The 26,290-nt window shown below is 36.1% G+C and overlaps 1 protein-coding gene across 2 annotated transcripts in view; it reads right to left on the bottom strand.

Moving 5' to 3' along the window:
• The window catches only part of LOC123545162 (uncharacterized), a 32,307-nt gene extending 7,297 nt beyond the window's left edge, over positions 1 to 25,010 (bottom strand). The window contains exons 1-4 of one of the 2 annotated variants that reach the window (XM_053553315.1): positions 24,653 to 25,010; positions 11,147 to 11,566; positions 9,126 to 9,167; positions 7,768 to 7,887 (exon numbers count right to left, since the gene is read on the bottom strand). In XM_053553315.1, the coding sequence (XP_053409290.1) occupies positions 7,768 to 7,887; positions 9,126 to 9,167; positions 11,147 to 11,566; positions 24,653 to 24,974 (904 nt within the window). In that variant the 5' untranslated portion in view covers positions 24,975 to 25,010. Of the gene's footprint in view, positions 1 to 7,767; positions 7,888 to 8,199; positions 8,317 to 9,125; positions 9,168 to 11,146; positions 11,567 to 24,652 lie in introns of both variants that reach the window. The other variant, XM_053553316.1, reaches the window with a different exon arrangement.
• Positions 25,011 to 26,290: the final 1,280 nt, after the last annotated feature.

Below are 26,290 nucleotides of genomic sequence, written 5' to 3'. Positions count from 1 at the left end.
AAATGTTTGTTAAATTTTTATGCTGATACTATAAACAACAAAATATGAACTCAAATTCTACATATTAAATCTAATCACTGAAACAAAAGACACATAAAACTAAAAAGTAAGAAATCACTAATTTATTAAACAAAAGTGTCAGACAATATCAATTCTTCTTGAGAAAACATAAAGGGAAACATGAATCATTACTTTTAGTTACTATTTACTGTTTTCAATCAAGGGACAAATTCCTGTCAAGTTGTTTCAAGAAAGTATTGAGAAAAAATACCATCTTCAGCTCAGAAGCTCAAACTAGGCTCCGATTATAGGGAGCTTCTTAATCCCACAGCTATCTATGATTAGCAAGAAGTGGAGAGATTTTAGAGAGAAGTGGGGCTACCTACAGTGACATGTGCCACAGACTGTAAGTCATGACAAGGAACCAAATACATGTAACTGTTTTTACATAATTTCCTACCTTTTTTTAAGACTGCTTTCTTAAATTGTCATTGCAATCAAAATATCACCTGTTTATTTCATTTTCTCATGTTTGTATTACTCTACAAGTAAAGGTACAGGTATGTAAAATAATGGCCATTAAACAATCTGTGAATGTTGACAAAGGTAAAATTTAAATGTACAATTTAGGTGTCTTAATGCATAATTTACTCAGATACAAAATCACCTATAGTCTAGATATGAAACCTAGAGAAAATCAATAGTCTAAAACAAATAAACAACCAATATAAATCCTAGCCACGCTATTGACTAACCATAACTGGTATGCAATACGTGTCCTACTTTAGCTGTAAACAAGTTCGCGTCACCGTTCTATATGCATGAGTTCACCTGAATGATACAATACCATTTTGAAAAATACATGATACCGACTATATTTAAACATAAATGCTATGTCCATTATCTATTTCACATAACCTTTTTCCCCAAATGCAAATAAACTCGCGTACTTTATCAAAGCTTCAAAAGATAATGGAAAAACATTGTTCGCCTTAAAATCTAAATGCTTTATTTTTACTTAACAGTGTCAATAAGAAACTTCTCTACTTTAAAATTGATTAGCTTATAAAGTGTCTGATAAGACTGAAACCTGACTTCGTACCTTAAACACTGACAAAATATGACAATTCCACAATTTCTTCTATCTGTGTGATATATCCCCAAGCCCAAACAAGCTAGATAAACCGCAGCACCTTTAGTTAAATAGTGGACTTATAAATTTTACAAAGCTCTTTTGACTCTTAGGTCCTACATACACACAGAATGTACAATTTAATTATGTAAACAAAATAATTCTGATGCAAAAACAAGTTACCCCCTCCCCACTGTCCCTTAAAACTTGAACTGGAACTATATTTTTATTGAAAATATCAGCTCAAGGTTATTAAATTGAGTTTTGAACTTTTGATCAAACAAGTCTGAAAATGCTGTCTTGCCATTTGTCATCTTCAAGTTTCAGTTCAGAATCACTTAATCTGATGCTGCAGACTAAAACCAGGTCTTCAAACAAAAGTTTAATAACCTATGACCCTGAACAACTCGCCTTAAGAAGTTGTTTGAACTGTTTCTGTTCTTACTGCTGGAGAATAAAAGGCTCTAATTATCTTATATTTCCCGATTTGTATCACGTTGCAACTTAAGTCCCAGAAACAAATTATTTATACCAGAAGTTTGCAACATCAATGGTGTAGAATTTCAAGATTTTTAACTTATACTTGTATGAAACTATCATAAACTAGAGCTGTCACTGAAGGTGGATGAATGTACGCCCCCCCCCCCCCCCCCCCCCTCCCCGCATGCACTGACACAGTACAATGCAATCTGACACGCACAAGACTGCATAATTATGTGGACTGTATGTATACAGTATAGTAACAAAAAACAAAGTCCCATAACTATGCAGAATATTTATCTAAAAGAACGTAACATGCACCATGCACAACTAGGGTTGGTAACTGATCACTTGTGTGAGGTTTCATTAAATTGTGTGCAAGGTTTGGAAGATTAGGCCGAACAGACTGCATAGCAGACTGAATGTACATGTATGTTAAAAGAACAAAGTCATCACTCTGCAATTTGTTGTTGAAAGAACTAACATGCCTGCACAACTAGTTGTTACTGATCACTTGTGTGAAGTTTCATTAAATGTGTCAAGGGATGAGGAGAGATGGTTGCACACAAGATTGTGTCTATGTATAGGTAAAGTAACAAAAACAAAGTCCGTAACTCTGCAATTTTTGTTGTTGAAGAACTAACATGCCCATGCACAACTACTATTGTGACTGATCACTTGTGTAAAGTTTCATTAAATTGTGTCAAGGGGATGAGGAGAGATGGTGTGCACAAGACTGTGTCTATGTATATAGTAAAGTAACAAAAAACAAAGTCCTGTAACTCTGCAAATTTTTTTTCTGAAAGAACCTAACATGCCCCATGCACAACTACTGTTGTTACTGATCACTTGTGTGAAGTTTCATTAAATTGTGTCAAGGGAATGAGGAGAGATGGTGCGCACAAGATTGTATCTATGTATATAGTATAGTAACAAAAAACAAAGTCCCATAACTCTGCATTTTTTTTTTCTGAAAGAACCTAACATGCCCCATGCACAACTACGTTGTTACTGATCACTTGTGTGAAGTTTCATTTAATTGTGTCAAGGGGATGAGGAGAGATGGTGCGCTCAAGATTGTGTCTACGGACAGACGGACGGACGGACGGACAGACAAGACAACCTGAAACCAGTATACCCCCCGTTACAACTTTGTTGTCGGGGGGTACAACAAGTAAATTTGACCAATGTCTCCTATGCTACAAACAACGTCAACGTCAAAGCTTTATTACACTTGTGTATTATTATTTTTTATGTAATGGCTTTATTTCACTCCCGCATCGCCAAACATGTGATAAAAAACATTAAGTTTAAGCTGTATTTATGTATGTTTCAAAAATGTTTCACAATCCAAGTTTAAAAAGAAAAAGAGAAAAGTCATGCTTTTCTAATCTTAGTTTGTTTGTTTGTTTTGTTGGATTTAATGTTGTGCAGACACAATTATAAGTCAAATGGCAACTTTTTAGCTTTGGTGGTGGAGGAAGACCCCAGATGCCCCTTCGTACATTATTTCATCACCTTGGTAGAACCACTATCTTCCATATGCCAGCTGGAGGGCTTCTCACATAAAGAACTCAAGGTCACGAATGGGGCTCCAACCCCATCGGTGGAGGGCAAGTGATATTAGATGTTAGTGATGTTAACCATTGAGCCAAGAGGGCCAAACAAATATGTTGAATTGATTGCTATGAAAACAACCTTAAATTTGTATGCTTACAAATAAAAGCATGCAAGAAATATGGGTTATTGTTTAAAAACATCTCAAAGTAGCATGCATTTATCATAAATTATACAAAAGGCACTTCAAAATTTTTATCGCTAGGGGACGGGGAAATACAAATGATACAGTTACTTTTTTTTGCTGTGCTCAATAAAACTTACTTATAAATTAGGGTGCAGTTTAAAATAAAGATATCAAAAGAAAACATCTATTTTTCAGCATAATGCCATCCTTAATTTCATACTTGATTCTGGTTATGCTATTATGTAATGTGACCTGTAAAAATGGACTGCTGAAAGCAAAAAAATTAGAAGCTTGCACATCCATACCGGATGTGTAAAAAATTCTATTTTTTATCCTAATGTTTGATACAACATTTCCGTAACAAGGAATTTCCTTGATTTATATTAAATAGCATTCTAAAAGAATCTAAGGGAAGTAAAAAGATTTAGAATTTTAAAACATCTGGACTTTTTTTGTATTCATTACTAAAATGATTCTATTTTCAAATTCCTGCAATTTTGGATGCAAGTATTGAAATTCCAACTTCTATATATCTTATTTGTTGAATGACTGTTTTAAAACTTTCAGTACATCAAAGTTCATTTAATAGCAAAAAAGCAGCATCACCATACATATATTTCACTTTGTAAAATTTCTAAAATAATATCAAGATTTTTACACTGGGAAAAATAATTTTTGGTTGTAAAATCATCAATGACATTATTACACAAGGATGAAAGTATGGAATATTGAAAATCCTGAAAAATTTGCTGGGGGCTTGGGGGCCGCTAGGGCCCCCGGTGGGTCCAGGGCAAAGCCCTGGTAGGGGTGCCAGGGGGGCAAAGCCCCCCGGAAGCTTATGAGAATTTGTGATTTTGAACGCTTAGAACAGCCCTATTCTACCCTTATATGTGTGCCAAAAATTTACTTATTATATTGCACAAAATGCATGATTTTCAGTTAACAGTAACTTTTCTAAGTCAAGGATTTTTTTCAACAATATACCCTCAACATATTTTTGTAAGATTCAGACTGAAACTACCTGAAAATTCTAGCAACATTTTTGTTTTTTCATGACACCATATTTTAATGTTCTGGCACAACATTCACAAAATGCAGATCCTGTAATATCCGGTTTTCGTAGCCAAAGACCCCATCGATCACCATCAGTGTCACATTCAGATAGCCAAGCCCATCTCCAATTGTTACCATGTTTGCTTTCTAAGTCCTAAGTATTGTACGCTGGCGGTAAAAACATTATTTTTCAGGCACTATCCCGTGCAGCCCTAATTACGGCGTGTTAATCCCCGAAAGAAATCTTGATCTTCCTCCTGTTCCTCGTGGAAAGATTGATACTTTGGAGATAAAAAGCGTGCAAACCGTAGAAATCAAGACATGCGTGTGCAAGTCCGTGCAAACTTTGACGCGGCAACTTTTAGGCGCACGTGAAAGTCATGAAAAACGTGAGCGAATAGTTATATAAACGGTCGTCTAAAATGATGTTTTAAAACAAACAGTTGAAGTAAATTTCGGTACGTAACGGGATCGAGTAATCATCACTGCAATATTTTTTTATTAAAGTGACTTTTCCGTGGTTGACGCTTGTTTTATAATTGGAACTCTTTACAAGGTGTGTATAATAAAATCCAGACATCACGGAAGTTGCCAAAAATGGCCGGACATTCGGTCCTGCACTGCCGGGACGAACATTAAATATAAAACAAACAGGAATCTTGCTTCCTTTTATCAGTAAGCAGCTGTTAATTATTTTTCTTGTATCCTATCTGATCTAGATTGCTTTGGATTCGAAAATCCCGAAAAATAATTATCATCAACCCACCCCTGTTCAAAGCGGAAAAAAAACATTAACAATTATCGGTAAATATTCTGTTGATAAAATAAGTACTGGCCTTGTTTTCGTCATCAGTTAAAACCCACTTAAAGAACTAAAAGAAGTGTGTCGGTATCATGGCATCTGAAGTGGAGATCAAAGTTGCCCGAGATTGTCATGGCATTACGTCATGTTTTCGCGCCATGTGACACATCACTGTCTGATCGTACCGCCTCGGTTCTTTAAAACAGTAAAAAAAGTATCTTCTTTAATTTTTTTTAAAAGCGAATGTGCAATATCCCGTATAAACTGACAGGTAAATGTGTCAAACGATAAGTGACCTATTTGCCCTAAATTTTTTTACATTATTGTTTGAGAAGAATATCTCACATTGTGTCGTGTCAAAAATACATCTACAAATATTCATTTACTTATCAAACTTACTTAAAACCACAGCGACATCATACTGCTTTATTTTAAAACCATATTTCTATTTACGTTCACGAAGTCACGTAACCTTTTCTGCCGCATTACACAGAAATCTGTTTGCCAAAAATTGTTTTACTCCTGTATTGAAATAGCTGCCGCTTTTTTATTATTTAAGATTTTTTAATTCTGTTTTTTGTACTTTCTTGTCAAAAGTCTGAATTTTATGACCATAGAATGTAGTATTTATTTTCTTTTAGAAATAAATAAATATTTAAGATCGCGCTGTTTGAAATTTTACAAATAAATGTATGAAAATTCGATCGTTTTTATAGACTTTTGCCTATATTTCTGTCAATATCTTATTAAAATCGTTATGGAATTCAAACTGTATTACTTCTCAAGCGGTGTTGAAAATTTGAAGCGATTATATTAAAAAATGAATGCACTACGCGCGTTTTTTGTGTACGATAAACAAAAGTAACGGCGATCAAGCCTAAATTAGATATTATTATTACGATAGGTCGCACGTGTTCGTGGAATGGAAAATTACTGGTATGACGTTTTGATATCTTTACGATTCGCGGGTAAATTCCAGTCAATCCAGGTTAGTTTTAGGGATGTAATTTCTGCATTTGGTAAAGTTACGAGGTAAAATCCACACGTCCGATCGGATGAGCATACAGAGAGGTCCACTCGTCCCTATCCAGACTTTAACCCACCAATACTCGTATAAGACATAACTCGCAATATACGAGGCGGCTACATGTCCGTGGTGTTTGAAGATAAATTGCATGCAAGAAATCGAGAAATACATGCTGCAGACAAAAGTCCGTGCAAATTCTGACGCGCGGGAACTTTTCGGCGCATGTAAAATTTATGAAAAACGTAACAGTTGTTTTCATTGAAGTACAGCGCCTATACGGGCCAATCAAAATTGTCGTTACATATTGACAATATGCGAGATGCGCTGCAAACGGCAAATGTGATAAACAGAGTCGATTGTGTTTGTCGCCGATCGACTGATTTTTCAAGCTTTGTTGATTGATGACACAATACCAACACCCCCTTCCCCTCCCCCCCCGAATTTCGACCCGGATTTAGACGATTTGGAAAAACGATCCCGGCCGAGATGGATAATCCGGAACTTCCGGAGTATTCCGGAAAACTTTCACCCATGTATTACAGATTAAAAATTCTCAAAAATTCAACTCTAGAGAGCTTACATTGATTGACAACTTATAGCTGAATGTTGCAAAATAAACCAACAAATTCGAGAAAAACCTGTTACAGATTCTGGTAGGATCAAGCTGCCATATTAGTTTCTACGCAAATTCTACTTTTTATTTCAAAACCTTCACCTTTAAGATCCCCCTCAGGTGTTTACTAAACAGAGAATGCAAACAATTTTACTACATCTATGATCTTCACTATATAAAAATAATATATGTCCTCACATCAGAAGACATATTTACTACAAATTTATGAGTCAGACACTGATTGTAAAAGAACATGCACTGAAAAATTTCAAAGACACATTACTGGATAAATGGAAAGTAGGAATTTCTTCACAATACTTGAAAACTATCATCTCTGTTTAATAATTAAGGATGGCTTGGCTGCTACTAAACTGTGTGGTCTAATTAAAGAACAAACTAAACAGAAAAAAAACAGGCTAAGCACAGGAAAGGAAACACGTTACATGTCCACAATTAGTGAAACAACTAACTTTGTCACACAGAATTCCATGTAGTAGTGGATTTCTTTTTTTTTACTTGAATCATATCAAACAAGGTGAACGCAAGTAAGTTAATGCAAGTTCAAAGAATTACACATTTTTTGTGAAATTTTTAAACGACATTTTTGTTTTTAAATATTCAGAATTGTAGCTGAGTATTTACTATCAGTAACTTAATAATGCCTTTCACCTCTTAGGCAAAATGAATTTAAATACTAGATGTTTTTGTTTTTTTTTTTCAATTTTACAAAAAAAAAGGTTTTCCAAATAAGCAGTTGAAGTATCAGCTTTTGGTAGCCCCTCAAAAACTCCACAGTGAAACAAAAACTGTTTAAAAACTCCAAAGAATTTCAAAGGAAAGTACCAACAGTTTTGGTTTCCGAGTACAGAACAACTGTCCACTACTACATGTGTATGTGGCTTGCATGACAACTTACAATCAGCACCGTCTCTCTGGCGACGGAACCACAAGAACCAAACGACAACAACAATTATTATGATGGCGAGAAGGCCTCCTACTACTCCGCCTATAATGGCTCCAATATTACTCCCCATTCCTGAAAATGTATTATTTCTTACATTCTCAAATATTAGTCAATTTAAACATGACCTTGAAGTTCTGGTGACAAATTTCAACAATTCACATAGGCAAGAGCTTTCATAAATACTTAAAAGTTAACACATACTTCTTGGACTTCCAACCTTGTAAGTGCAGAATAAACAACAAGTATTGAAAGAAAATAATACCAATTGAGTATGTGCCTATGAATAGAAGATTTACTGCCGAAGTAACTTATCAAAATTTGATCACCAGCAATCATCAAGATTTTTCTTCCTTTATGCCTGAATATACATGCTTTCACACTTACAATCCTCGCCAGAATTTCGTCTTCTATACCAGAGGAAGTATACTAGTAAAACTATGATCACAATCAATACCAGACTACCGACAACTGAGCCGGCAATAACACCCGCATCGCCACTTCCTAGAATACAAATTTCATTTTGTTAAAAATATTTTCACTGTGCTGTAACCAGGCACTGTGTGGTACACCCCATCTGAATACTTTATTTTGTTGGGTTTAACATCACACCAACACAATTATAAGTCATATGGTTCAACTTTCCAGCTTTGATGATGGAGGAAGACCCCAGGTGCCCCTCTGTGCATTATTTCATCATGAGCTAGCAGCTGGGTAGAACCACCAATCCTCCGTAAACCCTCACATGAAGAATTCAACACCCCGTTTGAAAATAATATGTAACTCTATAGTATCAAATATTCATCAAGGATCATGAAGATAAGGACAATAACATATTGATATCTTCGTGACAATTTCAGCATTTCTGAATCAAATCTGGCAAAAAGTATATAATGTTTTCATATATTTTCATGTTTCTAGTAGCATAAAGTAAAAGTAAACTTGTATATATGTCAACACCTTACAATTAATGGATACTCCCATGGCCAGCAAAAAGTTCTGATTTATACCAAGAAAATTTGAAATGTAGAAACAAAATATGACTGAACTAGAGTATGGGAAGCTGCAGACAAGGGCAGTATTACACACTAGTACCCTCAGAGACAAACTTTTTGCTAAACATGACCATGCTCTTACTTAAAATATGTAAACATTTGTTACAGTGTCTACATATCTATGATGAAATAATTTGAGTCAATCTTTAACAGAGTGTAATTAATATATACAAGTATACAAATATTGACAGTGATCAAGTTTGCTTGAAAAAGGTAGATTGTTGGTTAAATTTTCCTAAACTGCTTGACATATTTTACCTGCTGTAGCTGTGTCAGATGACGGAGTTTCATCATCTCCACCTGAAATATACATATAACAATATGTAACAGCTACATCTACAGATACATTTATAGACACTGTAATCTTCTTAATTGCAAACTTCATAATCTCCTTGACATACTTCTGTTCCCTTATTTCCACTTTCTCATTCTTAAATGAAGACTGTGTCTAGAGATTTAGCAATCTGATCTGATCCACAAGTCGGATCTAACAATTTAAAGATCGAACCACGATTCCCATCACAACGACAATACATACACAATCAACTTAATAGACAATGAACTGATCACAATGTGTATTACAGTATGTCATCATATACATGGGTCTTATTGCAAATACAATAAGAGGAATTTTGTTATCAAAACATTAACAATCTAGGTATATGCATGTTGCAAGAGAAAGACGAAAATTTTACGTCAATATGCTTACAGCAGTCAATATGTTATATCATTTAGCAGATTCTTCTATTTTTAACATACAAAACTTTACTTTGTTTGAAAATAAGAAAACCATACTTATTTTTAGTTGGAATATTTAAAAGAATTTAATAAAATAGAATTAATCGCAAGATCCTGCTGTTTCTGCAAACAATATTAAGCAAGTTTTCATCAATTTCAAAACTGTTGACATAACTTTAAAAAGATTTTCTGTTGGGGTTACTCATTAATTAGGATTATATTCTAACAATCAATTATTGCTTTAAGTGCATTTAGAAATAGAACAAGATCTGCCACAACTGATGACAAATGCCCCTGAAGTGTGCCCAAGAATGCTACAGTTGACTGTGCAAAAAAATCACACATTGTTTCTTGACCTTGACCTAAGAGACCTGAGTCATAAACATTTGTGTCAAATTATTTTCAAATCCCTTGATAGATGTCAGAGTAATGGACCAGACAAGAAACACCTTTGTCTTCTAAGTGTGACCTTGACCTTGGAACTAGGGATCTGGGCCTTAAGCATGACATATATCATCACATTATAGGGAACATTTATGCCAAGTAATTTTAAAATCCCTTCATTCATGGCAGAGTTATAGACCGGACAAGAAAAAGACCATGTTAACCTTTAACCTCTAAATGTGACCCTGACCTTGCACATGACATATTGTCTCATTATGATGAACATTTTTGCCAAGTTATTTCAATACCCCTTCATGAATGGCAGTTATGGACCAGACAAGAAACAGACCATGTTAACCTTTGACCTCTAAGTGTGACCTTGACCTTGGAGCTAGTGGTCTGAGTCTTGTGCAGGACACATTGTCTTATTATGGTGAACATTTATGCAAAGTTATTTCAAAATCTCTTTGGATGGAAGAGTAACAGCCAGACAAGAATTTACACAGACAGAACGATTTTAATATGTGGGCATAAAAATATTGATTGTAAAATGGTTTTGTTTACAATATAAAATCTTTAATGCAAGTACTACACAGTTATATAGCATTATCATTTCTATCAGTATGTAAATTAACAATCAGTAGCTTTTTCATTTAAAACAAAAAGATATACCAGTACAAAGTTACATCAATAGTTGACTTGTTAGCGCAGGGGTTGTGTAGAAAGAAACGTGATCATTATATAATGATACTTTTTGTCGTTTTAATCTTACATTCGTCCAAAAAATGTATAAATTTTGCATTACATATTTTAAGTTCGAGTTTCTCTGGTTTGTAATTCTTTGTCTTGTTCTATTTTTTGTATAAAGTCCACAGTATCTTTGAAATGATACTAAAATTATGACCAAACAATGCTAATTGCTATTTGAAGTCAAGTGTATGACTGAAATAGAATTTATAAAACTCATTTTTGTTTTCACTCATAAATTGCTGGTAACAATGAAAATTAAATTCACAGAATCCAATTTAAAATAATATACAAACACTGACATATCTGATAATGAAGTTACACTTGCAGCCTTTATTTGTTTAAAAGGAAAACAAAATGGGAAGTGTAAGAAATAACATTTGCATCAATACTAGAAATAAAGTACTTACTGACGTCAGCATAAAACCTAGGATTGTTTTGTGTTGTATATGTTGTTCCGTATGGATTTCCACTAACAGAAACATAGCACTCAAATGCTAGGGGGTTATCCTCAGCCCTGCTTGCATCATTGACTGTGGTGTTGTATGTAATTGTTGCTACTCTGGTATAACCACACTCACTGTCACTTATTGCAGTGCCCTCATCAAATGTTCCTGCTTGTGGTTGATATCCTATAAAATTGTTTGTTTGTCCGATTTCAGAAGTCTTTCGCCAACTGATTGTAGTTGCTGGTAAACTTCCAATAGTAGCTGTGCAAGTAAGTTCCAATTCATCACCAATGGCAAATGTTGCTTTATCTGTAGGTAAGGATCCCTTATATTCTTCCTTACCATTCCTCTCCGCCTCTAATTCCTTTACGTTAGGGTACACTAAAAACAGAAGTATTTAGTCAAAGCCTATGCCATTTTGACCATGTAAAATTCCTGAATAACAACAAGAAATATTGGTAAAGCCGATGATGCTCCAAAAAATTGGCATATTAAAAGAACAAAAGTGGAATTTACTGACTGGGCACATATAGTTTAAAGGGCAATATCTCACTGAAAGCTCATCCCAATGGATAATGAAGAAATTATGCGCACCTCCTCTTGAGAGTGAAGCATCTATGATTTTTGCTGAATTCCAGGCAGCGGTTACAGAGAAATATTCCCGACTATGATGGCGCTATATTTTACTAATGTTGAATAATCAAAGGGCAATAAATAAGTGAAAATCATCCTACTGAAACATGAAGATAATATTCGCATCTCCTCTTGTTAGTAAAGCCTTCAATGAAGCATGGCTAAATTTGAATTCCAACCAGTGGTTGCTGAGAAATATTCCAGACAACAATTGTACAATTGTACAATAGTATACTACTGTTGAATAATCAAAGGGCAAATATATTAACAAGATGAATAAGAGCTGTCGCAGGACAGCAAAGCTCGACTATTCGACAGCCGTGTTAATTGAATGAATACAAAAGTGGAAAAGGGGCATAATTTTGTAACAAGAGGGTCATTATGACCCTGGATCACTCACCTGAGTAATATGAGCTACTTATATCAAATGTCAAACTGATGCTAAAATATTAAGAAAGTAGGTCAGTGGGTCATATTCATGGTCACTGAAAGTCAGTTTTAAGATCAGTCTGCAAAACTGTACATGTCACCCAAATTTCAAGGCTGTATCTTAAACAAGAGCACCGCCTTGCGGGTTCTGACGCTCATCTGATTTTTTTTTGTGTAATAGAAATATTGTCCTACCCATGATTTTCTAAGTCTAAAAAGGGCCATCATTCTTGAAAAAAGCAGGATAGAGTTATGTTTCTTGATGTAAAGTGTCCACTTATGATGGTGAAAAACTGTTGCAAGTTTTAAAGCAATAGCTTTGATAGTTTATGAGAAAAGTTGACCTAAACATAATACTCAACCAAGAAAATGATTTTCTAAGTCCAAAATGGGCAATAATTATTGCAAAAAGCAGGATGGAGTTATGTTGCTTGCTGTACAGGGTCAGTCTATGATGGTGAACAAGTGTTGCAAGTTTCAAAGCAATAGCTTTGATAGTTTAAGAGAAAAAGTTGACCTAAACATAAAACTTAACCAAGAAATCTGATATTTTCTAAGTCCAAAAGGGGCAATAATTCTTGCAAAAAGCAGGATGGAGTTATGTTTCTTGCTGTACAGGGTCAACTTATGATGGTGAACAAGTGTTGCAAGTTTTAAAGCAATAGCTTTGATAGTTTAGGATAAAAGCTGACCTAAACATAAAACTTAACCAAGAAAACTGATTTTCTAAGTCCAAAAGGGGCAATAATTCTTGCAAAAAGCAAGATGGAGTTATGTTTCTTGATGTACAGCGTCTGCTTATGATGGTGAACAAGTATTCCAAGTTTCAAAGCAATAGCTTTGATAGTTTAGGAGAAAAGTTGATCTAAACATAAAACTTAACCAAGAAATCTGATATTTTCTAAGTACAAAAGGGGCCATAAATCTTGCAAAAAGCAAGATGGAGTTATGTTTCTTGCTATACAGGGTCAGCTCATGATGGTGAACAAGTATTCCAAGTTTCAAAGCAATAGCTTTGATAGTTTAGGAGAAAAGCTGACCTAAACATAAAACTTAACCAGGCAACGCCGACGCCGATGCCGACAACCGCTCAAGTGATGACAATAACTCATCATTTTTTTTCAAAAAATCAGATGAGCTAAAAACTAGAGATGCTTTTAAGAAAAGCACATGTCTCCCACAACTGCCCCTATGAAAAATGTCTAGTTTCTCTAGATGGTTTAGACGAGTGGATCCAATTAGATGGTCTGGACGAGTGGATCCAATCAGTAATTCAAGGGCCATAATTCAAAAGTGCCTGGGCGGATTTGGCTAGTTATCGAACTTGGCTGAGGTCTTATGGTCAAACACATTTTGTTCAAGTTTGGTGAAGATGTTGGACCGATTCGCTAGTTATCGAACTTGGCCGAGGTTTCATGGTCAAACACATTTTGTTCAACTTTGGTGAAGATCGGATGAGATATGTTCAACTTAGAGTGTGGACAAGAGTGAGTGAGTTGGGTTTTACGGCGAATCAACACAAAATGGTCATATATCGCCGAGAAGAAGTCATATTTAAAACGCCAACTGTAAAGCATAAACATTGATGTAAAAATGTAAAGCATACCCAAACAAGAGGGTCATGATGACCCTGGATCGCTCACCAGAGTAATATGTTTCAAATGTCAAACTGATGATTTTTAGAAAATTTTCCAATGTACAATCAAGTAACCCCTAGGGCGGGGCCAATTTTACCCTGGGGGTCATGATTTGAACAAAGTTTGTAGAAGTCGACTAGGCAATGTTACATATCGAATATCTAAGATCTAGGCCTTCTGGTTTATTTTAAGCAAATTTATGAAGATTTCCCTATGTACAATAAAGTAACCCCTGGGGCTGGGTCAATTTGACCCTGGGGGGTCAAGATTTGAACAAATTTTGTAGAGGTCCACTAGGCAATGATACATGTCGAATATCTAAGCTCTAGGCCTTCTGGTTTATTTTTAGAAAATATTGAAGACTTTTCTATATACAATCAAGTAACCCCATGGGGCGGGGCCAATTTGACCCCAGGGGTCATGATTTGAAGAAATTTTGTAGTCTACTAGGCAATGCTACACGTCAAATATCTAAGACCTAGGCCTTCTGGTTTATTTTTAGAAATTTTTTGAAGATTTTCCTATGTAAAATCAAGTGACCCCTGGGGCGGGGTCAATTTTGACCCTGGGGTCATGATTTGAATAAATGTTGTAAAGGTCCACTAGGCAATGCTACATGCGAAATATCTAAGCTCTAGGCCTTCTGGTTTATTTTAAGAAAATTTTTGAAGATTTTCATATGTAAAATAAAGCGACCCCTAGGGCAGGGTCAATTTTGACCCCGGGGGTCATGATTTGAACAACTTTAGTAGAGGTCCACTAGGCAATGCTACATGTCAAATATCTAAGCTCTAGGTCTTCTGCTTTTTGAGAAGAAGATTTTTTAAAGTTTTCCTATGTAAAATCAAGTGACCCCTGGGGCGGGGTCAATTTTGACCCCGGGGGTCTGATTTGAACAAATTTTGTGGAGGTCCACTAGGTAATGCTACATGTGAAATATCTAAGACCTAGGCCTTCTGCTTTATTTTTAGAAAATTTTTGAAGATTTTCCTATGTAAAATCAAGTGACCCCTGGGGCGGGATCAATTTTGACCCTGGGGTCATGATTTGAACCATATTAGTAGAGGTCCATTAGGCAATGCCACATGTCAAATATCTAAGGTCGAGGGCTTCTGGTTTTCGAGAAGAAGATTTTTTAAGATTTTTCTATGTAAAATCAAGTGACCCCCGGGGCGGGGTCAAATTTGACCCCGGGGTCATGATTTGAACAAAGTTGGTAGAGGTCCACTAGGCAATGCTTCACACCAAATATCTAAGCTCTAGACTTCTGGTTTTTGAGAAGAAGATTTTTAAAGTTTTTCCTTTCGGTTGCCATGGCAACCAGAGTTCTGCATGGAATTCAATTCTTTGAACAATATTTAGAGAAGACCATCCAAGGAACATCCCTGTGAAGTTTCATCAAAATTGGCCTGTTGGTTTAGGAGGAGATGTTGTTTAAAGGAAAGTGTGGACGGACGGACGCCGGACGGTGAGTGATCACAATAGCTCACCCTGAGCACTTTGTGCTCTGGTGAGCTAAAAACATCCATGTAAAAATGTAAAGAACACTATGAGTAATGTAAAACATATCTAAAAACATCCATGTAAAAATGTAAAGCATATCTAAAAACAGTTATGTAAAAATGTATATATGTGTGTGTTAAAATATCAGCTGCAAACATAATAATATTGCAAGATGTAAACAAAAACATGAAAGAAAAGGCCAATTTTTCAGTAATTCAAGGGCCATAACTCCAAAATGCCTGGACCAATTTGGCCAGTTATCAAACTTGGCCGAGGTCTCATGGTCAAACACATTTTGTTCAAGTTTGGGGAAGATCAGATGAGAAATGTTCGACTTAGAGTGCAGACAAGAGTACAAAGGCCAATTTTTTCGGTAATTCAAGGGCCGTAACTCCAAAATGCCTGGACCGATTTGGCTAGTTATCAAACTTGGCCGAGGTCTTATGGTCAAACACATTCTATTTAAAGCTTGGTGAAAATCGATTGAGAAATGTTCGAGTTAGAGTGCGGACAAGCTTTGTGACAGACACACAGACAGACAGACTGGAGTAAATCAATATGTCTCACACACCAATGTGTGGTGGGAGACATAACAAGAAAGTAGGTTGGGGCAGGGCCTCTTTTCACCCCAGGGGTATAATTCAAAGAATCTTGTTAGAAATCAACTTGACAATGATACATACCAAATATCTAAGGCCTTTGGGCTTAATTTTTTAATTTTTTTTCCTATACAAGTCTATGTAAAACTTGGGACACCCTGGGTGGGTCCTCTTTTCAACTAAGGGGCATAATCTGAATAATCTTGGTATAGAGGACCACTAGGCAATGCAACAAATCAAATATCAAAAGCCTAGGCCTTCCAATTTCATATAAGGAGAGTTTTAAAGTTTTTACTATATAAATACAAGACGGCCATGACGGCCCTATATCGCTCACCTGAGTTAAGTTGCTTGCTTGAACAAATTTCTTTGCTAAGGCTTCTAAGATAAGAAAGTAGGTCAGTAGGTCAAATTCATGGTCACTGAAAGTCAGTTTTAAGGTTAGTGTGCAAAACTGTACATGTCATCCAAATTTCAAGGCTATATCTTAAACAAGAGGGCCATGATGGCCCTGTATCGCTCACCTGAGTACCATTGCTCAAAATGATATGATCAAGTTTTGACATAGAGCACATAGGCATACACATTTTAATAAGATTTGAACACATTTTATAGAGGTCCACTAGGCAATGCTACATGTCAAATATCTAAGACCTAGGCCTTCTGGTTTATTTTTAGAAAATTCTGAAGATTTTCCTATGTAAAATCAAGTGACCCCTGGGGTCATGATTTGAATAAATTTTGTAGAGGTCCACTATGCAATGCTACATGTCAAATATCTAAGCTCTAGGCCTTCTGGTTTATTTTTAGAAAATTTTTGAAGATTTTCCTATGTAAAATCAAGTGACCCCTGGGGAGGGGTCAATTTTGACCCCGGGGGTCATGATTTGAACAAATTTTGTAGAGGTCCAATAGGCAATGGTACATGTCAAATATCTAAGCTCTAGACCTTCTGGTTTATTTTTAGAATTTTTTTGAAGATTTTCCTATGTAAAATCAAGTGACCCCCGGGGAGGGGTCAATTTTGACCCTGGGGTCATGATTTGAACCATATTAGTAGAGGTCCACCAGGCAATGCTACATGTGAAATATCTAAGCTCTAGGCTTTCTGGTTTATTTTTAGAAATTTTTTGAAGATTTTCCTACATAAAATCAAGTGACCCCTGGGGCGGGGTCAATTTTGACCTCGGGGTCATGATTTGAACAATTTTAGTAGACGTCCACTTGGCAATGCTACATGTCAAATATCTAAACTCTAGGGCTTCTGGTTTTTGAGAAGAAGATTTTTTAAGATTTTCCTATGTAAACTCAAGTGACCCCTGGGGCGGGGTTAATTTTGACCCCGGGGGATCATGATTTGAACAAATTTTGTAGATGTCCACTACGCAATGCTACATGTGACATATCTAAGCTCTAGGCCTTCTGATTTATTTTTAGAAAATTTTTGAAGATTTTCCTATGTAAAATCAAGTGACCCCTGGGGCGGGGGCCAATTTTGAACCTGGGGTCATGATTTGAACAAACTTGGTAGAGGTCCACTAGGCAATGCTTCACACCAAATATCTAAGCTCTAGGGCTTCTGGTTTTTGAGGAGGATTTTTTAAGATTTTCTTATGTAAAATCAAGTGACCCCTGGGGTGGGGTCAATTTTGACCCCGGGGGTCATGATTTGAACAAACTTGGTAGAGGTCCACTAGGCAATGCTTCACACCAAATATCTAAGCTCTAGGCTTCTGGTTTTTGAGAAGAAGATTTTTTAAGTTTTTCCTTTCGGTTGCCATGGCAACCAGAGTTCTGCATGGAATTCAATCCTTTGAACAATTTTGAAAGGGGACCACCCAAGGATCATTCCTGTGAAGTTTGGTGTAATTCTGCCCAGTGGTTTTCAAGAAGAAGATTTTTTTAGAAATTGTTGACGCACGACTGACGACGAACATCAAGCGGTCACAATAGCTCACCTGTCACAAAGTGACAAGGTGAGCTATTGTGACCGCTTAATGAAAACAAGAAAGTAGGTCAGTAGGTCACATTCACGGTCACTGAAAGTCAGTTTTAAGATCGGTGTGCAAAACTGTACATGTCATCTAAATTTCACGGCTGAATCTTAAACAAGAGGACCATGATGGTCCTGAATCGCTCACCTGTCCCCACATGAACTGAGTATGACGTCGTTATTCTGACCAATTTTCATGAAGATCCACTGAAAAATATGGCCTCTAGAGAGGTCACAAGGTATTTCTATTATTTGACATAATGACCTAGTTTTTTGAAGGCATGTGACCCAGTTTTGTACTTGACCTAGATATCATCAAGGTGAACATTCTCACCAATTTTCATGAAGATCTCATGAAAAATATGGCCTCCAGAGAGGTCACAAGGTTTTTCTATTTTTAGACCTATTGATCTAGTTTTTGACCGCACGTGATCCAGTTTTGAACTTGACCTAGACATCATCAAGGTGAACATTCTCACCAATTTTCATGAAGATCCGTTGAAAAATATGGCCTCTAGAGAGGTCCAAAGGGTTTTCTAAGTTTAGACCTAGTGACCTAGTTTTTGACCACAGTTGACCCGGTTTCAAACTTTACCTAGATATCATCAAGATGAGCATTCAGACAAACTTTCATACAGATCCCATGAAAAATATGGCCTCTAGAGTGGTCACAAGGTTTTTCTATTATTTGACCTAGTGACCTAGTTTTTGACCGCACGTGACCCAGTTTTAAATTTGATCTAGATATCATCAAGATGAACATTCTAACCAATTTTCATGCAGATCCATTGAAAAATATGACCTCTAAAGAGGTCACAAGGTTTTTCTATTATTTGACCTAATGACCTAGTTTTGGACTGCACGTGACCCAGTTCAAATTTAAACTAGATATCATCCAGTTGAACATTCTGACCAATTTTCATGCAGATCCAATGAAAAATATGGCCTCTACAGAGGTCACAAGGTTTTTCTATTATTTGACCTACTGACCTAGTTTTTGACCGCACGTGACCCAGTTTCGAATCTGAACTAGATAGCATCAAGATGAACATTGAGACCAATTTTCATGAAGATCCCTTGAAAAATATGGCCTCTAGAGAGGTCACAAGGGTTTTTCTATTTTTAGACCTACTGACCTGGTTTTGGATCGCACATGACCCAGTTTCGAATTTTAACTAGATATCATCAAGATGAACATTCTGACCAAATTTCATGAAGCTCTCATGAAAAATATGGCCTCTAGAGAGGTCACAAGGTTTTTTCATTATTTGACCTACTGACCTACTTTTTGAGGACACGTGACCCACTTTCGAACCTGACCTAGATATCCTCAAGGTGAACATTCTGACCAATTTTTATGAAGATCCGTTCACAAGTATGGCCTCTAGAGAGGTCACAAGGTTTTTCTATTTTTAGACCTACTGACCTAGTTTTTGAGGGCATATGACCCAGTTTTGAACTTGACCTAGATATCATCAAGATGAACATTCAGACCAACTTTCATACAGATCCCATGAAAAATATGGCCTTTAGAGAGGTCACAAGGTTTTTCTATTATTTGACCTACTGACCTACTTTTTGAGGACACGTGACCCACTTTCAAACTTGACCTAGATATCATCAAGGTGAACATTCTGACCAATTTTTATGAAGATCCATTCACAAGTATGGCCTCTAGAGAGGTCACAAGGTTTTTCTATTTTTAGACCCACTGACCTAGTTTTTGATGGCACATGACCCAGTTTCGAACTTGACCTAGATATCATCAAGATGAACATTCAGACCGAAGTTCATACAGATCCCATGAAAAATATGGCCTTTAGAGAGGTCACAAGGTTTTTCTATTATTTGACCTACTGACCTAGTTCTTGATGGCACGTGACCCAGTTTCGAACTTGACCTAGATATCATCAAGGTGAACGTTCTGACCAACTTTCATGAAGATCTTGTGAAATATATGGCCTCTAGAGAGGTCACAAGGTTTTTCTATTTTTAGACCTACTGACCTAGTTTTTGACCGCACGTGACCCAGTTTCGAACTTGACCTAGATATCATCAAGATGAACCTTACGACCAATTTTCATAAAGATCCTATGAAAAATGTGACCTCTAGAGTGGTCACAAGCAAAAGTTTACGCACGCACGCACGGACGATGCGCGATCACAAAAGCTCACCTTGTCACTTTGTGACAGGTGAGCTAAAAACAAGAAAGTAGGTCAGTAGGTCAAGGTCACAGTCGGGTTACCCGCATCACTTGGGGTCATCAGGTAAATATAATTAAACAGTCTAGGAAATATGATCTGATAGTTTTTGAAGTATTTTTTCCTAAATCAAACTTTTATTTTGTTATTTGAAAATACTGTAGCATTTTTTGAAAAGTGTAAAAATCCAATGCTAACGCATTACATGAAAAAATGGCCAATTTTCAGCCATAAAATGGCTTTCAAATTTTTTTTTTGGTTGATTATGTGAATTCTTTTTTATTGCAGCATTTGAATACTAATAAGACACATTGAATACAGTTTTAATAAAACTTGAAACAGATGTTCTTCTATAAATAAAATGCAGTTACATGTTTTTTGAAAAAATTGGCCCATTTACTGTGCAGCAGGCACAATGGTAAAAAATGCACTGCATGGACAGCATTTTTCCCACTGCAACTGGCGGGCATTCAAGGGACACTGGACAGATGACGATTCTGACAGATGGCCCTGTCTGTCAGTGGATATTCATTTATCATGTGACTTAAATCCTTGCGTTAGGTAAATATATATCTTCAATATCTTGCAATGTTGCTTTTAATTGGATGTTGGTGTCATCATCATGTGTAAAATAGGAGATGTGCAAGTTTACATCATGATAAAGACTCATGCTAGTTTTTATCAATTTATATCAAATACATTATGAGCCAGGTGAGTCACTAGGTGAAAATGCATTTTGTCACTATTTTAGGGGCCATAGCTCTAGAAATAGGCGATGGCCACGAAACGTAGGAGGTGCCTGGAAGTTCATATCATGTTATAGACTCCCGCAAGGTTTCATTAATCTATATGAAATTCTTTTTAAGTAGGTGCATCATCACAAGATGAAAATGTGCATTTTTCACTATTTCAGGGGCCATAACTCTGGAATTTGGAAGAGGGGTACATTGCCAGCTGGAAAATAGAAATAGGAGGTGCATAAGGTCATATCATAATAATTTAGACTCATCAATTTATATCAAATACTTTTTGAGCTTGGTGCACCACAAGGTGAAAATGTGCTTTTTTGACTATTTCAGGGGCCATAACTCTAGAAATAGGGAGCAGAGACAGACGAAAAATAGGAGGTGCACACGTTCATATCATGTTAAAGACTTATGCAATATTTCATCAATTTTTATTAAATACTTTTTGTATGTGTGTGTGTGTTCGGGTTTAACGTCTTTTCAACAATTTTTCAGTCATATAAACGACGGTGTCTACTTGTAGCAGTGAGCACAATGCCCAACTTTATAGTGCTGCCTCACTGGAATATCACGCCATAGACACGTGGCATGATACCCCACCCAGTCACATTATACTGACACCGGGCTGACCAGTCCTAGCACTATCCTCTTAATGCCGAGCGCTAAGCGAGGAAGCTACTAGTACCATTTTTTATGTCTTTGGTATGACGCGGCCGGGGATCGAACCCACGACCTCCCGCACTCGAAGCGGACGCTCTACCACTAGGCTACCGAGGCGGTAAAAAAATACTTTTTGAGCTAGGCGCATCACATTTTTTTTTCCTACAAACATACACACAAACGGATGGACGTACAGATGCATGGACGACACTAGACTAAAATTATATGCCCCCACCACTCATAGTGGGGGCACAAAAACACATCGATATTTTGATAAAGTAAGAAGCATGGAAATCAAGAACTGATCAAAATATTTACATGTATAAGAATAAAAGTCATGAAAACCAATGACAAAAATATGACTGCATCTGACTAGAATTATATGAATAAAAGAAACAGAAAAAATATCACATTTTATAATTGATTTAAGGCCTCACCAAATTAAAAAGTTGTTCATCGGATTTGCCGCTCGTATATTTTCAGAAACACAAAAAAAATATTTTTTTTTGTTTTTGGCTTGCGCTCGCCCCATTGAAAAAAATCAATCCAAAATTGTTTGGTGCGCTACTTTTTACGGACGTAAAAGTGTATAAATGCTTATACTTCCAGTCCCAGATTGTTCTCAAATGGATTTTAATCAAAATAAATACATACTACGCACACATCGTCTATAATAAATCCTAATACTTATATTCAGTTGCATTAAAGTTATTTCCCCTTTATGCAGTTACGCCATTTTCTTCAAATGTTTACCAAATTACATACTACAAAAAATCGATTTATTTCATTGAAACTGGATGAAGAAAAACATACTAATTTGTTTGATAACATCAATCTACATTATTTTGGTAAGGGTAAATACTTATTGATGCATGTCACTTATCTGTTTTCTATTTTTTTCCTGTCCAAATGATCAGCATTTGCATACGAAAGTTGGTGGGGTAAGGAATTTACATTACGAATTGTTTTCAGGACAGTTTTGATTTTCAAATTTTCCAATCATTTAGTAGACTAATGTTAATGCACGTTAATCTCCATTTCAGACTTTAATTGAGACTTTGTTTCAACAAATTTAATATGTTATGAAAGTTTGAAGTTAGAAAAAAGAGCTGTACATAAGACATCATGCTCGACTTTTCTAAATCAGAGCTTTGCCAGTAAAAGGGGCATAATACTCAGAAGCTATTAAAGTACAGAGCTATTGGTCATTAAATAAAACTAAATTAAAAATATTCTATGTTAAAAAGGGGCGTAACTCTGTCTAGATTCAGACTTAAGAGTATTGTTTCTCCTGGTGTAGACTTTGACAGTAAATAACTGTTCTAAGTTTCAAATCAGAAGCTTTAATAAATCTAGCAACACTCACATAGATATTTTATGTATCAAAAACTTTGTAAAGTCAGCTAAGAATGCTACATTTTCATAGCAGTAAATATTCGATTCAATATTTGATTACAGTGTACTGTATGACAATGTTATTACCTTTTTTCACGAGTTCGCGTTGTTGTGCATCTGCGGATTAGATTTTCTCAATCCCTGGGGACTTACTTTTTAATTTAGAAGGGCTATACATTCTATTTTAAGGTTTTTATTAGTCAGTCGAGAGCCAAATGAAGACAAATATATTTCTTCGCTCGCTCCTGATTTTCTGAAAAACCAAAAAAAATATTTAAATTATTTTTTCGCTCGCCGCCCCAAATTTTTCAGAAAAAAATCCGATGAACAACTTATCAATTTGGTGTGGCCTAAACTTCTTTTGTTTTCAACATATATAAGGCACTTACTGTAGCTGATACCATGCTATTCACATAAATCTGGTCCAGAATTTCAAACTATATAAAAACCATCATTTTTCCGCCAAAACTGTTGCTATTTTATTCACAAATCATGAAATTCAGTTAAGTGGATTCCACTTGTACTGGTATTCCAAATTCAAATTCCAGTGGAATTCCACCTGTACTGGTATTTCAAATTCCAGTGGAGTTCCACCTCTACTGGTATTTCAAATTCCAGTTCCAGTGGTATATTTGGTAATTCCACTGGTATTCCAGTAACATAGGAGATTCCAGTGGAATTCATGTAGCATTCCACTGGAATTCCATTGATTTTTTCACTAGGGGGAGAAGTCACTTTTCCCTAATTTTCCAGGCTAAGGTAGTCCCTGGGAAACTGTTTAACTGTTCCAGGTCATTAAGACCTTGACCTTTGACCTACTGACCTAAAGGTCGAACTTGACCTATATTTTATGTTTCACCTGTTTACCAAAATGTATGATCCTAGGCTAAAGCATTCTCAAGTTATCATCCAGAAACTGTTTAACTGTTTCGGGTCGTTGTGACCTTGCCCCTTGACCTACTGACCTTAAATTTGAACTTGACCTTTATCTTATTATGTTAAGACCTCTGTACCAAAAATTATTTAACCTTAATCCTGCTAGCAGCAACTTATTCTGCCTTTGCTACCCATGCATACTAACCTCTAGCCTGCTGGTGGCCATTAACTTATTCTGCCTTTTCCACCCGTGCAGGCTAATCTTAGTCTGCACTGTTCGCTATTCAGTCAGTTAATTTTCAATGAACACCCCTCTGAATAATAAATGGTATTGCCCAAATTGGATGATGGACCAGTTCATTTTAGAAATTTAGCAGGGTAAACTAAAAGGTTAAATCTTTTAAGCCTTTCAAGAGTTATCATTCGGAAAACATGAAAACCAACGGATCGTCTGACCAACCAACCGACTGACCAACAAGCTCACTCCTATATATACCCCCCAACAAATGAAGTTTGTGGAGATATAATGACAGCAATTGAGAGTTCAATATTATCAGGGATGGGATGTGTGCAGTTTCACCATTCAGTTAAGTGATCAGTTATAACAAAAGATATAATTTTCTTTGAATAGGTAGCAATGTTTCTACACATGACGTAGAGGTATAGCAACTAAAATTTATATTATATCCCAAGCTTCTAAAAATTCTGATTACGACTACTGCATATTTCAAAGAATATATGCGATAACTTTCAGTTTAGAGAAGTTTGTGTTTGCAAGTAAAGGTTACACTTACCATAGGCTGACAAAGTACCATTCTTTTCCAATGTCAATGGAGTACTAACTGTAGTACTTTTATATGTCAATGCACATTTGTAAGTCTTGGCGTCATTGCACTGCAACTTACTTATATTCATGCTCACTGACAAATCTGTGTTTCCGAGATCATACGTGCCTCCAGCAACAAAATCTTTGTTGTTTGTTACTTTTAATACAGGACCATCAGCGTTTTCCATTTCCACAACTGATTCAAAATTACCTGATCCTGACATAGTTTCTCGCAGTATCTGAATAAGGTAAATATTTTCAACATCGTTTTCAGTGACATCACATGTCATTGTTAATGTTCCAGTACTACCAATCACAACTCTATCTCTTGAAAAGGTGAAATCTATGCCCGTAACTGAAAATTAACAAATAAATGGAATTTAAAACCCTGTCTGTTTAACATATATATACAAGAGGATCATTGACCCTAAAGCGCTCACCTGTGTGTAAGGCTTTAAGTGTGTTTGTATAACGTAATGGTACAAGTATTGATAGGTTTCTTCTATGTTAGCCGTCACACACATTCTTTAACCTAGAGCAATAGTTTAGACAGTACAACTCTGATATCATATGCCAAAAATCAAGGCTCTAGCTATTATTGATTCAGAGAAGAAGATTTTCAAAGTTTCTTATAAAAGCCTATAGTAAGTACATTTTTACATACAGGGGTGTGGCCATTTTTGACCTTAGGGCAATAATTTGGTCAATTATGGTAGAGAGTTAAAGCCTTATATCACGTGCCAAATATCAAAGCTCAAGAGAAAAAGATTTTTAAAGTGTGATAGCTGAAAACCTATTTTTAACCAAAAAGACCCATATGTTCGATGAACTGGAACTATTTGAACAAATTTGAAAGAGGGGTACCCAGAGATCGTTTGTGTAAAGTTTCATAACAAGAGGGCCATGAAGGCCCTGTATCGCTCACCTGACCTACTGACCATCAAGATTAACATTCTGACCAAGTTTCATAAAGATATGGTCATAAATGTGATCTCTAAAGTGTTAACTAGCTTTTCCTTTGATTTGACCCGGTGCCCTAGTTCGAACTAAACCTAAAGATCATCAAAATTAACATTCTGACCAAGTTTCATGAAGATACAGTCATAAATGTGGCCTCTAGAGTGTTAACAAGCTTTTCCTTTGATTTGATCTTGTAACCTAGTTTTTGACCCCACCTGACCCAGATTTGAACTTGACCTATAGATCATCAAGATCAACATTCTGACCAAGTTTCATTAAGATATGGTCATAAATGTGGCCTCTACAGTGTTAACTAGCTTTTCCTTTGATTTGACCTTGTGACCTAGTTTTTGATCCTACATGACCCAGATTCAACCTGGACCTTGAGACCATCAAGATTAACATTCTGACCAAAATTCATGAAGATACAGTCATAAATGTGGCCTCTACAGTGTTAAAAAGCTTTTCCTTTGATTTGACCAGGTGACCTAGTTTTTGACCCCAGATGACCCAATATTGAACTCGTCCAAGATTTTATCGAGGGTAACATTCTGACCAAGTTTCATTAAGATTGGGCCAAAATTGTGACCTCTAGAGTGTTAACAGTCAAATAGTTGACGACGGACGACGGACACAGGGCAATGAC

The sequence above is a fragment of the Mercenaria mercenaria genome, chromosome 10, assembly GCF_021730395.1.
Source record: "Mercenaria mercenaria strain notata chromosome 10, MADL_Memer_1, whole genome shotgun sequence".
NCBI classification, from domain to species: domain Eukaryota; kingdom Metazoa; phylum Mollusca; class Bivalvia; order Venerida; family Veneridae; genus Mercenaria; species Mercenaria mercenaria.
This window is presented reverse-complemented; position numbering and strand designations above follow the sequence as displayed.